The sequence below is a fragment of the Helianthus annuus genome, chromosome 14, assembly GCF_002127325.2.
Source record: "Helianthus annuus cultivar XRQ/B chromosome 14, HanXRQr2.0-SUNRISE, whole genome shotgun sequence".
Taxonomy (NCBI): Eukaryota; Viridiplantae; Streptophyta; class Magnoliopsida; order Asterales; family Asteraceae; genus Helianthus; species Helianthus annuus.
The window spans coordinates 139,584,416-139,600,426 of NC_035446.2; the positions used below are offsets into that span (position 1 = coordinate 139,584,416).

Consider the following 16,011-nt stretch of genomic DNA (forward strand, 5'->3'; position numbering starts at 1 on the left):
AAGAGTTTTCTCAGTTTGCTTTGACCTAGTTATTCGTTAGCAGTTGTGTTACAGCGTTGATCAGAGTTATTAGAATTTACATGCACAGATTTGTTCCGTTAACATACTACACAGTGTTTACCAATTTGATAGTGTTAAGCACTTAACAGTTTAACAGATACAAACAACTCAGATCATATGTCATAAGCATTCAAAGATCAGGCAAAGCTTCAAGAAGTTCGGACCCTTGAGTCCATTAATTAAACTCGGGCCCAATGACATCCTATTAAACTCGGACCATAGACAAGCTATTAAACTCGGACCAACATTTGAAGATTAAACTCGGACCAACATTTGAAGATTAAACTCGGACCATGAACAGGCTATTAAACTCGGACCAAGGTAGTCATTTATACTCGGACCAATATTTAAACTCGGTCCAATCAATAAACTCGGACCATTACAATTGATTATATTCGGGCCAAGACAAGTTATTATATTCGGACCAAATCAATTACCATTATGTTCGGACCATTATGAAATTTATATTCGGACCATCAATTGAACATTATGTTCGGACCATTTTGATCCATTAAACTCGGACTAGACAAATCAATTATATTCGGACCTCTACAATTCAATTAAACTCAGGCATTACATATTAACATAACTCAGACTATCATGCGTGAATTTCAATTTGCACAGAATTCAATAGGATCAGAACAGTTACGTTTTTCATTCAACAAACCCTAAATCAAAACATATGACGGCAAATCACAAGTTCATTCAATCGATGTTAAACCACAACAATCACCACAATGTTAACCTATCAAGCATGCATCTAATCATCATCGTAATCTCAACTATCCAGGATTAAATCACAGAATATCACATGAGAAACTAGGGTTTTCCAAGAACACAAGAATCAAGAATTCAATAAACAATCAAGCACAAATCATTAACAATGATTAAACAATTACCTTGAATGATTCTAGAGGAGTAGAGTGATCAAACTCGTGATGATTATCTTGGTGATGATGATGGTGATGATTGCTAGAGCCCAAGAAATGAGAGTACGTTCTTTGGTTTTGGTGAAAGTGATTAGTGAATGATTAGGGAGGGGATTAGGGTTAAGTGTTACTAGAATTTCACTAATTGCCCTCTACACCCTCAAGTACTATATTTTACAATAGTGCACCATTCCAAATAATTACACAATTTCACCACCAAGTTTACACATTTGACAAGTTCATCAAATAACAACCAACTATGCACAATCAAACAATCAAAACGTATATAATTTCATGGAAATCAATTGTGCAATTACATGAACGTGCAATAAATACGAAATAAGATCTTAGAAATTCGAGTTGTCACATAATGTTCTTAAGAATTTTGTGTTTTTTCTCATCGTTTGATTTTTCAATCCCAAAAGTTTCAAATCATTCAAAATATTTGAAAAACGGTTATATGTTTATGACAGAGTTTCATTACCATGACTTTTAAAGTATTAATAGTTAGAAACACATTTTGTTCTTTTGTTTTTTTCATTCTTTCTCCACCTTCATAAAGATTCTCTAACTTATCCTATATTTCCTTGGCTGATGCACATGCATCAACATGAGAAAATATCTCATAAGGAAGTGCCATAACTGGATCGCTGATGGGAGTATTATTACTATTATAGTTTTTTTTTTTTTTTTGTTATCCGATGTGTATGTTGGCCTCCTTTTAGCGGAAGCTACAACGACCCCCTATATATACTTCTAAGTATTATAAAAACAATGAGAAGTTTAGGTTTTGTATGTGTAATCCTCACTTTTTTGAGACAATGGATGAAGCAAGGCTTAATCCAAACACATTTTATGGTGATACTCCAGCAGAGATGGTTTGCCCTGGTGGCAAACAAGTTTTTATCAGTAGAATGATTCAAGATAGTTTGTTTAATATGATAGATATTTATTTAAGAGTTTATTTATTTATTTTTTTTTTTTTTGAGAAAACATCGTTTAATATGAAATCAAAGGTTCTGTTCTATGAAGTCTTTATGTATATAAATATGACTATATGGATGAATCATACATCAGTTACATCAAATGAGCAAGTCATGGCTACATCTTTTATAATTGTTTGTAGGATGTACTATAATTGTTCCATAATTAAAAAGACTATCCTTATAACTTTTGGTTGGTTCTTTTTTTAGAAGGGACTCAATTTACTTAAGGAAAGATTTTAGCAACTCAAGGATATGCATATTTAAATGGACTCGACTATCTTTAAATTGTATTTCCACTTTGTCACTAACTTATGTAATATGGCACTGTGTTTGTATTTTTTTATACAATTATGATTTATTCGATGACGAAGGAAAACCAACCAATGAAACTGCTAACGTCGTTTACAAAGAGATTTTTGGAAATTTATAATCATTTTTTGGTTGAAACCCGCGTTTTACACGGGCAATAACCTAGTTATTACTATTACAAATTTGGATTTTATAAATTAAACCAGATACGCATTATTCCCAACTAACACACATATATGTATATAATATTCATAAGTTGTGTGATATAAACTTGTGTGAACACTAAAAACTTAAATATTGTATAATAACAAGTGATTATGTCATAATTTTTCTGTTGAAAAGGTAAAGAAAATACATATAATTCTTCTGTTACTTCCAACACTTACATGCAGTATACCAAGAGAGATCCCATCATGTTTCATCTAGCATGTGGTTAATGGTATTAGGCTCTCGAGGATTAACCAAGGAGTAGTAACCTCCAGATGGCCCTTTCGCTAGTAATGAACCATGCGACCCTTTTTCAACCACCTTCCCTTTTTCCAAAACCGCAATGGTGTCACAACTTTGTATGGTACTTAATCGATGTGCCACCACTATGCTAGTCCGCCCCACCATCATTCGCTCAAGTGCATCTTGCACTATGTTTTCTGACCGACTATCAAGTGCACTGGTCGCTTCATCTAGTAACAAAATCTTGGGGCTTTTTAATATTGCACGCGCTATTGCAATGCGTTGTTTTTGTCCCCCAGAGAGTTGAACCCCTTGATTACCGCAACAAGTATCATACCCATCTTTCAAAGCCGTTATAAAATCATGAGCATTGGCTACTTTGGCAGCCGCAACAATCTCTGATTCACTAACGTCCATGGAAACACCATATATGATGTTTTCACGTATAGTACTAGCGAACAACATGGGGTCTTGGCTCACGAGTGCGATAAATTTCCTTAGTGTTCGTAAATGGTATGACTTTATATCTTTTCCATCAACTTTGACAAGGCCTTTCGTTGGGTCGTAAAAACGTTGGATTAACCCGATTATCGTTGATTTCCCCGATCCACTTTGTCCGACCAAAGCAGTTGACTTTCCAGCTTCGAAACTGATGGAAAACCCATTAAAGATACTTATATTAGGCCGAGTAGGGTAAGAAAAGTGAACATCACATATCTCTACATGGCCTATAATGACATCGGGCTTCATACCATAAGGGTTTGTTGGATCTATCAAGGTTTTACGGTCTAATACCGTGAATACTGACTGCACTCCATCAAATCCTTTGGCTAGATCATTTGTCATGGTTCCAGCTTCCGCGATTACCCTACCCGTGTTTACCAATATCAAAAATGTTTGCAAAAATGCTTTTGCACCAACATGACCGCTACTAATTAATATCCCTCCATACCAAAAGCCTAGAGCCCAAACAAAACTAATAAGGCTTTGAGAAAACCCAAGCCCGAATCCCGCATACCAAGCTTGTCGGATGCTTTCGCGCATTGGTGCCTTTTGGGTCCCTAAAAGCATTTTGAGGATTCGTGTTTGAGATGAGAATGCCGTGACTGTACGCAAATTAGAGACAGCTTCGGATGCAAGCTTGGTGCTTTCCTCTTGTGATTTCATGGCTTTTTGTGACATGTTCTTTAACATAACGTGTTTGTAATAGAAGCATATGATTATCAATGGCTGAACCACTATTAGAACCAATGCCAGTTTCCACGCAATCACCAATCCCATTGTGAAGGAAACCGTTAGTGTAGACAATGTCTGAATTAGAAGTGAGCATCGATCACCGACCAAAGATCGCACCTACAAATTAAATCACTATTGGCATACTAATTGTCCCGTAATTAATTGAAAGATCAATTGAATGTAAACCATACCATATTGGCATCGGTAGCGAGTCTCGAACAAATAGCTCCACTTGAATTTTCATCCTGATCAAACCACCCAATTTCAAAGGTGAGTATCTTTGACAACACCCTTTCTCGGACCCTCTTGGTTAAATATTCTCCCATGGCTGCAAAATTGTAATGTTGAATGACATTGCTTACTATCGAGAAAACTGCTAAAGCTACGATACATAATGTATAAATCATTGTTTTTTGCTTGATCTCATCATGATCTGTCAAGAAATAAACTGATATCATTGACCCAATTGAGAATGAAAATATTGGTTGGACTGCACCGGATAGAGTTGCACCCACACTTCCAAATAATGCCTGCTTCCATTCAGGACTGTTCATTTCTATCAGCCTTTTGTAGGACAAAACTAGAACTTCTTGGTTATCCTGCAAGGTAAAGTTCATGTCCTCTCCAGTATAATTGACAGAGGCTACCGAGTTTGACCGACTCACCATTGGCTGCCTATGACTGCTTATGTTGTGGACATCAAATGTTGAGGAGATATATGAAGTGCCAGATGGGTAAGGGCTAGGGGTTTCATTGATTTTCTTGGTTTCTTGAATGCGGATAAGTGATGTGTAGAAACCGTTTTCAAGCTGAATGAGGTCATCATGGGAGCCAAACTCGACCACATGACCGTTTTGGACTACATATATCACATCTGCATTTCTAATTGTGGATAGACGATGAGCTATGACGATGGTGGTTCGACCTATTGTCGCTTGGTCAAGTGCCTCCTGAACAATTCGTTCGGATTCCGAGTCAAGTGCACTTGTTGCCTCGTCCAACAGAAGAATACGAGGTGACTTGATTATTGCACGAGCAATTGCAATTCTTTGCTTTTGCCCACCCGACATTTGAACTCCTCTTTCCCCAACCTATTTATTACAACAAATATAAGCATAACCAAAATAAAGAACGATGAAATTTTATTTTGATTGCTCTCTTATATATTAAACATCACATTTGTAAGGTAAATACAACAAAATTAAGAAAATATAAACAAATTAGTTTGATTGTTCATTTATGTGTATATATAACATAATGTGTTAGGAAAAAAAATTAAAAAGAAATATGAAAAAATAGTTTGATTGTCCATTCATATATGTATATATAACCCATACAACACATGTGTAAATATGATTAAATGAGTTTGATAATTGTTTTACACGTATAGTGTTGGGTTCAATGGGGAACATCAAAAAATGAAAAATCGAGAAACCACGTATTTAACATGTAAAATATATCATAAGCATTTCAATTTAACATGTTAAAAATTATTTTTTTTAAAAAAAATCCGAGTTTTTGCATATAAATACATGTAGAAGCCATTTGAATAAAAAAAATTAAAACTAAAAAAATGCCTAAAAACACCGAGAAAAGGGTAATTTTTTTTTTTTTTTTACAAAAATGACTTTTTTTTTTTATTTGAACAGCTTCTAAACATCTTCATATGCCAAAACTCCAAAAAAAATTGGAAAAAAATATTCTTTAGCATGTTAGATTGAATTTTTATGATATAACATGTTAAATGCATGGCTATTGGGTTCACTACTTTTTTGGTGTTTCTTACTTTTTTGGTGTTCCCCATAGCATCAGGATCTAAATGCATGGCTCCTGGGTTCACTACTTTTTTTTGTTGTTTCTCACTTTTTTGGTGTTTCCCATAGTATCAGGATCAAATTCAAACAGATTTAATGTATGCGCTAAGACTGGAAGGTATAGTGAGGGTCATCCCCAAGGGGATGGACCGCCACGTAAGCGGGTGTGACGATGGGCCTAAAGGGGATGGACCTAGAAGGTGGGGGATGAGCCGCTTTATGTATATATATGTATGTATGTATAGGTGTGTGTGTGTGTGTGTGTGTGTTGGAGAGGGACGGCGAGATCGTCTGGGATCCGCTGGTGAAGACGCACCGGCCCATAGGGGGGCGGTGTTCTAGGGCGACGCTGGGGCTTGACGGCTCTTGGCCGTCCCCCATACCGTCTAGTCTAAGCATACACATAATTGGAGTAATTATGCTAACAGTATAGTAATTATTCTTAGTCTAGAGTATTGAGCTTGAGAATTTTTTATTACTTTGCTTTAATTGTTGTAGTGTAATTACTGTATTAGTAATAATAATGTACTAGTTATTTCTATGCTTATCACAGAAAACCATTTTTATTGGATCTCACCCCTAATGTGTGTACACTACATTATAATATAACTTTTTAGAGAAGAATTAGTATTTTACTTAATTAAGGCACCTACTAGGGACATTTTTGGTATTTGAAAATTTGGGTATTTATAACATAATTTTGTTATTTAATTCAATTTTAGTATTTATGACATAATTTTGTTATTCGAATGTTGTTATTAATTCTTACAGGTAATTAAGAAACTAACAAAAAACCGTAACAGTTGATAAACAAATGGAAAATGAGGTGTTTTGGCTTAAAAAACATTTTTTCCTGAGAAGTGTGAGAAAATTTTTGTGCATGGTATAGTGCTTAAAAATTAAAAACATTTATGAATTTTTTAATACCATTCTACAAAATGTTTTCACACTTTGTAGAAAAAAAATTCTTTGGTGGTGTATGTTTTACTAAAAAAATCTATACAGGCTCTTCTATATGTGTTGTGCAGACCACGCACACAACATGTCATCGCAGACTGTTTGTTTTTTTGAATACGTTTCATTAAAAAACGTCCACGCGAGCTCTTCTTGGTGCTGACTTAGTCCAGCCACTTTTAAGATCTTTTAAGTTCTGTAGAGGGTACCACAGAACAACCCACACCACCCACCGTCCACGTCCACCACCCACCACTGTCTACCACCGCTGTCCACGTCCACCACCCACCACCATCACCCACCGTCCACGCCCGCCAAAAGAGAAAACCTAAAATCTGAAAATCCTAAAGTTCTACGAGACGGTTCCAGTGCGCCAGAATGACTTTAATTGGAGTCCATTTGATACCTTTCCTGCGACTTCCTAGTTTTAGGAGACTCACAGACGATATATATAAGGTGAGGTTAATTTCTAAAGAGAGTTTTAGTGCGAGAAGCACGAGAAAAAACCTAAATCTTTATTTTTTTATTAGTTGTTCCTATATTTTTTTTAAGTTTTAAATTATAGGCATTAGTTTTAAATTGTAGGCATGGTGTTCAGATTCTTTTGATATGGCATTGCAAAGAAAAACACAAAACGTAACAATTTAAAACACAATAAAATGTATTCTAGGTATTGGAATTAAAACACAATGCCAAGAAGGTTAATCAGCGTGTTTTAAATTTCATGCCAAGCATATGTTTCATTATGTTTTAAATTGTTACATTTGGTGTTTTTCTATGTGATACCATACCTAAGTGTTAAAACATAATGCATACATAAACTTCTTACACCTTTTAGGAGTTTCGAATAATTTCTTACACTTTTTAAAAGTTTCGAACTTTGTAGTTGAACCCTACCATATAGGGTGAGATCCACTAAAAAGTGTGTTTGGCCTAAATAGGCTAAGAGGGTGTTTGGGATTACGTTTTGAGGTGATTATTTGATTATTGCGTTTGTAAAACATACATAATCTAAAAAAGTGTTTGGATAAAAAGTGATTATCTGCCTCTAAAACGCAGTTTTGGAGAAGCATGTACCTACATGCTTTTTCAAAACGCAGTTTTGAAAACGCAAAACCTATTTTGAAAACGCATAATCTATTTTAAAAACGCAATACTAAACACCCCATAAGAAGGATTGTAAAGATGACATGTGGAACGCCTTATAAGTAGCATAAAATGACATTTTGGTGCTAAAACACATACTATTAGCCTTTTGTTTTCTCAATATCTAGCATAAAAAACCTAGTAAAAAAAAACCAATACAAAAATCAAACACAAAAAATGTAGCACAAAAGATTTAGCACAAAAAAATTATACAACATAGAAATATAACACATTTTTTAGATTTTTTTAGTTGGCATATTTAAAATATCAATGTGGTACTTAAATTAAAGATAAAAAGATGCTCGATTTTATGATGCATTTTTTTAAAATAATGTCGTATAATGAAAACTTATGAATGTTTAAAAAATTGGGCGGGGATATGCATGTGGAAAAAGAAAATCGATAAATAGGTTATTCCAAAAAAAATCTCTTACCCTCCTCTTTTTTCTACATTTTCATCTTAACAATTAATATGGAAAATGAAAGGTTAATAAGTCTTTTACCATACTTAGGTAAAATCAACTTTTTATTTGATCCATCATAGGAGAACCATGAGAACTCGTTTGGTATGGAGTAATGGAATGAACGAAGGAATGGAATGGACGAGGTAATGGAATGGACGAGGGAATGCAATGGATCATTACCATTCCATGTCTTGTTTGGTTACCATGTGAATGAAATGAATTATTATTGTGTATTGTTCGGTAGGCAAGAAAAACGGAGTAATAAAAGTAGCGGTGAGTGGTTGTGGTGGTCGGTTGTAGTGATTGTGGGTGGTTATAGGTGGCGGTGGTGGGTGTCGGCAGCGGCGATGGGTAGTGGTGGTGCCAACGAGTGGCGGTGCGGCGGTGACGACGAGTGGTGGTGGCGACAAGGTGAGCCGTTGGTGGTGGGTGGCAGCAAAGGTGGCGGTTGGTGGCAGCGGCAACAAAGGTGGTGGCGGTGGTGGTGGCGTCGACGATGGTGGTGGGCAGCGGCGGCGAGTGGCGTTGGCGGTTGGTCGCAGCTGTGGGTGATAACGGTGGCGAGTGGGTGGCGGTGGCGGCGGTGGCTGTCGGGGTGAGGTGGTGGCGGGTGGCGGCGATGGCGTCGGTGGTGGGTGGTGGTGGTGGGTTGTGGCGAAAGTCGTGGGTTGTGGTGTTGTTGATAAATGGTGCAAGAGGGGATGGAATGGAAAAAAACATGGGGGTGGATTGAATTATTTTGAGGGAATGGAATGACTTTTGGAATGGGTGATTCCATTACATTGACCAACCAAACACTCTTTTCTTCATTCCCTCGTAACCACTCATTCCATTCCACCTCTCATTCCTGCATACCAAACACTACCACTTCCTACGAGAGTTGGGCCACCATTTTTTGCACAAACGTAAATGAAAATGTTTTATAAATACATCTATAAAAAGGACAAAAACAGTTGTCGAGTCGATAGTTACGCATGATGTTAATTTTATTTACGTCTGATGTAAATTTTGTTTGTAAATGTTTTTACATCTAATGTAATCTTTTGCATGCGACATTTTTTTATTTTTATTTTTTCTAGAACAAGTGATTTTTTTAATATTTTTTAGAACAATTTTTTTTAGAAAAATCTTTGGGAACGTCTAGTTCTCATAACTCAACTCATTTTACGCTTTCCCTATATATATATATATATATATAGGGAGCCGCTAGAATGAGAACCACCCCGAGTTGTAAGAACCGCGAGAACCACACCATCCGGGTCGCCGTTTACCATGATTTTTTTTTTTTACAACTAGATGTGTAGATTATAAACACATCCGTAAAAAAAAAATTAAACGCCCCCTCGGGGGGGGGGCGTTTAATTTTTTTTTTTTACGGATGTGTTTATAATTTACACATCTAGTTGTAAAAAAAAATCGTGGTAAACGGCGACCCGGATTATGTGGTTCTCGCGGTTCTTACAACTCGGGGTGGTTCTCATTCTAGCAGCCCCCTATATATATATATATATATATATATATATATATATATATATATATATATATATATATATTGGAGAGTTATTTTGAGAACGCTAAATATTGCGAGAACCATGAGAAGAATGAAAAAATCAATCAAAACCAATTTTTTTTAATACAAACTCATTGTAATTAAAATACAACATAAAAAGATGACAACATCAAATAGTTTATTTTTTCTCTCAAAATCACTCTTATTAGACTTTTTACACATGTGTAAATTACCGACTTATACATGTGTAATTTTTCTTTATTTACAAATTCACTATAAATTTAATTTCTAACATTATATTTGAATAATAATAATAATAATAATAATAATAATAATAATAATAATAATAATGTAAAAAAATAAATTGGAATTGTTAAGGTATATTTAATCCAAAGTATCCGAATATGTGATTATTAATACAATATCGTTTTTTTTTTTTTTTGATATTTTTGGTTTTAGAAAATGGAAAATGTACCTGAGTGTCATAGGCCTGGGGCAACTGAGAGATGAAGTTATGGGCATTTGAAGCTTTTGCGGCTTCAATGACTTCTTCCATGGTGGCATCCTCCTTACCAAAAAGTATGTTTTCTTTTATGGTGGTAGCAAATAGAGCAGGCTCTTGACTCACCAACCCCATTTGTGATCTCAGCCATTTTAGTTGAAGCTTATCAATCCTCACCCCATCCACACAAATCTCTCCTCCTTGAGGATCATAAAATCTCTGCAGCAATGCGATCACCGTCGATTTACCCGACCCACTCCCACCCACCAAAGCCACTGTCTTCCTAGCCGGAACTATTAAGTTAAAAGCTTCAAATATCACCGATTCGGGCCTTGATGGGTATGCAAACTTTACATTCTTAAACTCAACTTCCCCATAGACTTGTTGTATTACCTCCCCTTCCATATTCTCTGAATCAATAGCTGGAACTCTTTCGATCACTTCTTGTATACGTTTGCTGGCAGCCATGGCATCGGAAAAGTACTTCACGTTAGACATTGCAGAACCAAGTGACCTGTCATAATTCATTTCAATTTTAACAAACAGCTTTTTAGCAACAATTTATTTTCACCGATGCAAGTAGACCATAAGATCATGGGGATTTTTAAAGACAACTGATTGATGGAATGCCAAAACGAAAAGAACAAACTTACAGCCCGCCAATGGCGATTCCTACTCCAACTGACCACACAGTTCCTCCTCTAGCTCCATGGTACATCACTTGTCTACTACCATACCAACACAAGAAGGCCCATACCGCGTAAGTCACACCATTGCTACTAATCGCGAGTCCTTTAGCCAACCCCTGCTTTAAACCCAACTTCAATGTACCTTCGAGAGCATCAGAGTAGTCTTTAATGGTCTTATTTTCGCCAACAAAAGAATAAACTGTCCTTACGGAAGTAATCGCCTGTTCTGCCACCGCATCAGCCTTATTATACTCCTCCCTAATCTTTCTTGATAACCTCAACAGAATCCTTCCCGAAATCAAACCAGGTATAACCAAAATTAGGATAAATGGCAGCCCAACAATCGCTAGCCTCCATAGCAAAATAAAGGACACAATATACGCCCCAACAAAACTTGTCGCATTCGCCACAAACATGGGCACCTGCATTTTTGTTTCACTATAAAATTGACCATATATATAGCCTCCATGAAAATTAGAATACTGAGCTAGTGTATGAGTCGTTTGTTGTATAAAATAATAATGTTACCGTGTTGATTGGTTAGCTTTTTCTAACAAATTCATTTTTTGCCGTGGAAAGAATGTATAAAATAAATAAAACTTTTTATTACAGTAAATTACAACTGAAATAAATAAGTTAAGGATTCAAGTTCAATACGGATCCCTTGAATCAAATTTGGAGTCATACAACAAAACTGGTTTCTTTTCGTGGGTATAACAGCTAAAGGAATGTGTAAAGTCCGGGAAGACTAGCAATCGAAAAGGTACTTTGAAGAATGAATAGTAATAGAAGTTGAAAACCACAACTCAAACACTTTTGTATTTTGTGTGACGTGTAGTGTATATTTTTAACTAAGAAGCAAATGTACCGTGAAAAAAGTTAGAAACAACTCTACAAGGCATTATACAGCAAAATAAATTACATTAAACGTCTACAATGTATTTGGATTATTTTTTTAATCTAAAGTGTCATTTTACTGTTTTAGCTCATAGATAACAACTATGAAGGTTGGTAGCAAATTAAGATGAGTGTAGCAACTTAGGTGCTCGATAGCAAACCTAGCAGGGCAGGTCCTGGGCGGGTTGGGTGGCGACCACGCACCCAGGGCCCGAAAGTTGTTTAAAATTCTTTTATACATTACACACACACACACATATATATACATAAAGTGTATCGTACAAAATGCCTTAACGTACGACGTGTACGCGACGGCAAGTTCACATATTATAAAAACGAAAGCTCGCACGTTAAAAAAAATACAATTCGCATGTTCAAATAAAAACCCAATTTGCATGTTGAAATAAAACTACAATTTCGCATGTTGTTATTGGAACCCAAATTCGCATGTTAGTTACAAGTATTCACACGTTGATAATGCAGTGGTTTGTTTTCAACGGACTCTGGTTCGAACATAACAACCAATATGGACGAACTATTAACGCATACAATATTTCACAGAATCTTTCACCGATTTACCATCCGACGTCTCTCATCCTTTCTTTTCGTCGTTCACCACCGTCGTAGCCCCGTGAGGTGCTGCTCCCTTTCTCCAGAGCCGACGCTCAAAACCGTGGCTCTGATACCACTTGTTAAATTTGGGTACATGATCCTATTCTTACTTATACTTATCTCTAAACAATTAGACACTAATCAAATCTAATACGAAGATAATTCAAATAATAATTAAATACATTTAATTATTATTTTACTCGCTTAGTCCTTTGACTTAAGATCTCTTCCGGACCAACCCTTTTTTAATTTTATCACCTAAAACCTAGTAGTAAATTCGCAACTTTAACCGTTACACTAAACTCTAAGGCCCTTCGGGGCGTCTTCGGTAAACCGAATCGGGGAGGAGAGATGGAAGGCGGTAAGACACCGCCAACACTTCGGTAAAGGAAATCGGGGAGGAGAGAAGGAGGGAAGCCGGTGGCGGCTCACCGAAGAGAGAGGGAGGAGAGAGAGAGGGAGTGACCAATCACAGCTTTTCTTTTTTTTTTTTTTTTTTTAAAAAAAAAAAACCCAATTCACCTAAGAGGGGAGTGGCGCCATCAAATTGGGGTGTTAGGGGAGTTTAAGAGGAGAGTTGACGTGGCACACGGGGATTAGTTTGGCGTAAGAGAGGGGACTCACCTATTAGGTGAGCACCCCCTTCACCCTAAACATAGATATCTCGTGCATCATGCATGTTACCTCCGTTTTCTACGGAGTTTGGTTGGTTGTGAACCTCTTACGTAGTACAACTCAACCACGTAAAATAATAATATATCAACATCGATCAGTTAAATATAATTATTCGTGTCCAATAGCTAGTACCTTTTCACTGATGAATTCTTGAATGATGAGGCTGTCACTTGAGACACTGGTAATGATATCAGCTGTGCTTGTAACATTCAAATCAAAATAGGCCACGTCTTGCCTTAAAACTGCTTTCAAATAAGTCAACCTCAATCTTGATGCCTGCCTTTCTGATGTTCTTGACCAGCAATACCCCTCTGCAACAATATTCCTCATCAGATTACAAATATATGGATTCAGTGGCGTAGCTTAGTTGATACCTGGGGTCCCCCAATATTTCGGTTAAAAGTGTAGAATTTTCGATTTTTCGTCCAAAAAGTATAAAATTATAAAGGATCCCCGGGACTTTTGGTCAATCTCCGCCACTGTATGGATTGTAATGTAACCTGCTTTAATTAATAAAACAATCAAGCAAGACATACCAAGAAAACATGCAACACACTTCACAATAGCCAAGTAACAAAGATAAACAGCATTCTGTAAGCAAGAAATTAAAACGGCATTTAGATTGATTTCTTGATCAAGATATACTAGGTTGATTTATTAATGTATATTTAATATTAACCTTGTTTATTTTGTCTATGTAGACGTCTGCTGATACAGAAGAACTGCCTCCAATGCTGTTCATCGTGGTGGTGGTGAACAACAGCGTAACTGGAAGCCCCATTCCATCGCCGATGGCACCGATAAGCCCAACAGCCATCAGAAACATGTCGGCACTATCTACATGCATGAAAAGCGACCGGAATGACCCATTACTTGTATCCTTCTTATGCTTATTCATTTTCACACAACAGATTTGAGTTTATGGTAAGTGGGAGGAACAATGTTTATGTGCATTTATAAATCTGCCACAGCTCACTCGTCAGATGCAACTTGAAATATTTAATTCAAATATGTTTTGTTTTTTTGCTATAACGAAATTAGTAAACTCAACTCACTCGTCATCAATGCCTGCCAGGCTGATTCCGTTTATTTTTAAATTTATATTTCTAATGTGAAAAAATTGATTAGAGTCAAATACAAAGGCTCCTAATTATAAGAAGGATACAAATGCTTCTAAAAAACCCATTAAAAACCCCTAATTATAAGAAGGATACAAAGACTATGTTGTCTTAACCAGACTCACGTTGGTTTCAGAGTTTGGCTTGGGAGTCCATCTGGAAACCATATCGCCGACTGCCATTTGACAGTCGTTGTGCCACCATAAGAACCGAACATTCTCTAACGTAGCACATGGTGAGACGAAAACTCGGGTGAACTCAGGATAGAACCTGACACCCCTGTAAAAAGGCTAGGTTCTATCCATTATTGTTTAATCCACTAAAGTGACACAAGTAAAGATTGAATTTCACAAGCAACAGGCGATAAGTGGTAGATTGATATTTTGAGTTAGGTATTATCAAATCAGAATAATAATATTATATAAGATTTGTGTTACACGTGTTATTTTTGTATTTGTAGATTAAGGGGGTGTTTGTTTTTTTTATCAAAAGTACTTCATAACCTCTTATGTCTGCCCCACACAGACCACGTGCAGACGTTTGAGTCTGCAGTGTGTTTGTTTTCTGGAAGTGCTTTCATTAAAAAACGTCTTCAACACCTCTTCCTCAAGCAGATGTGGACTCACATCTTCAAGGCTCTTCAAGGGTTTCAAGGGTCTTTTTCTTCAGCTCTTCAAAACAAAATCCAAACCCTAGCAACTACTCCCAGCCGACACCTCCTCCGCCACCACCTCCACTTCCTCCGCCACCACAATACGCCGTCGTCTTTGGCGCCACCGTTCTCCGCCGGTACCGCCTCCACTTCCTCCGGTGATTTTCGCTGTGATTGGTTGGTTTTCGAAGCTTGTTGTCCGGTGATTTTCGCTGTGATTTCAGCACTCTGTGTATCTGGCCAGCTCTTTATTGGAGGATCAAAAATGGTTTTAATTTGAGATCAAGTTCTTCAATTTCTTGTAGCCCATGTGTCTGTGATTGCCCCCCCCCCCCCTCCTTTGTCACTTCTTAAGCTTGCTCCTGGTAATCAACCCATATGATTTCTTGAATTTTTATCTGGGTATATGATTTTGTGGTTGATTAGACTGTGTTTGATGTAAGGGGGTTGGGCAATTAGGGTAAATTATAAAACTTTTCTTTCTTTTATATTGATTGATGCAAAATTCCCAATCTTAATATGATTTTCTTGATTTTCCTGTACGATTAGGCTCTAATTAGTCTGAGGATTTTGTATGAAAATTGAGTTCTAGTTGAATAAAAGTATACATTTTTTTCATTATTAGATCAGTATGAATTAGGATAAAGCCCATCTTCCTTTTTCAGCTGATTAATGTAGAAACTTACAATCTTGATCTGATTAATGTAGAAATTTACAATCTTGATATGATTTTCTTGATTTTCCTGTTTAAATAGGTGTTGTTTGTTTGAAATTAAGGTGATGTTTGCTTGAAATTAAGGTGCTGTTTGCATGAGGTGGTTAATTTGTGACTGTAATTTTCTAAAAAAAACAAACAGTCTTCTTCTTGCAAACTGCAGAGGTTTGGTCCACCTCTTCAGCTGCATGTTTGCAGATGTGGTCCGCAGACTGCAGACGTTTTTCCTCTGAAAAAACAAACAACACCTAAGTGTCTCGTTGAATTAATTAGATTATTTAATTCCATGTTAT

At 36.5% G+C, this 16,011-nt stretch overlaps 1 protein-coding gene across 1 annotated transcript; it reads right to left on the bottom strand.

The window, feature by feature from the left end:
- Positions 1-2,521: 2,521 nt before the first annotated feature.
- On the bottom strand, positions 2,522-14,266 carry LOC110903963 (ABC transporter B family member 15). The gene is made up of 7 exons (XM_022149765.2): positions 13,913-14,266; positions 13,770-13,824; positions 13,366-13,544; positions 11,014-11,471; positions 10,334-10,874; positions 4,162-5,061; positions 2,522-4,087 (listed from the first exon to the last, which is right to left on the bottom strand). The coding sequence occupies exons 1-7, from the start codon at positions 14,129-14,131 to the stop codon at positions 2,696-2,698; spliced, it is 3,744 nt and encodes a 1,247-aa protein (XP_022005457.1). The 5' UTR covers positions 14,132-14,266; the 3' UTR covers positions 2,522-2,695.
- Positions 14,267-16,011: the final 1,745 nt, after the last annotated feature.

Bases quoted from the DNA above. Each gene is read 5' to 3' on its own strand.
- LOC110903963 (XM_022149765.2), bottom strand. From the start codon at position 14,131: ATGAATAAGCATAAGAAGGATACAAGTAATGGGTCATTCCGGTCGCTT. The intron at 5,062-10,333 runs GTACATTTTCCA...TGTAATAAATAG, and splicing joins CCCAGGCCTATGACACTCAG to GTTGGGGAAAGAGGAGTTCA. The intron at 4,088-4,161 runs GTATGGTTTACA...TTTAATTTGTAG, and splicing joins TCGCTACCGATGCCAATATG to GTGCGATCTTTGGTCGGTGA.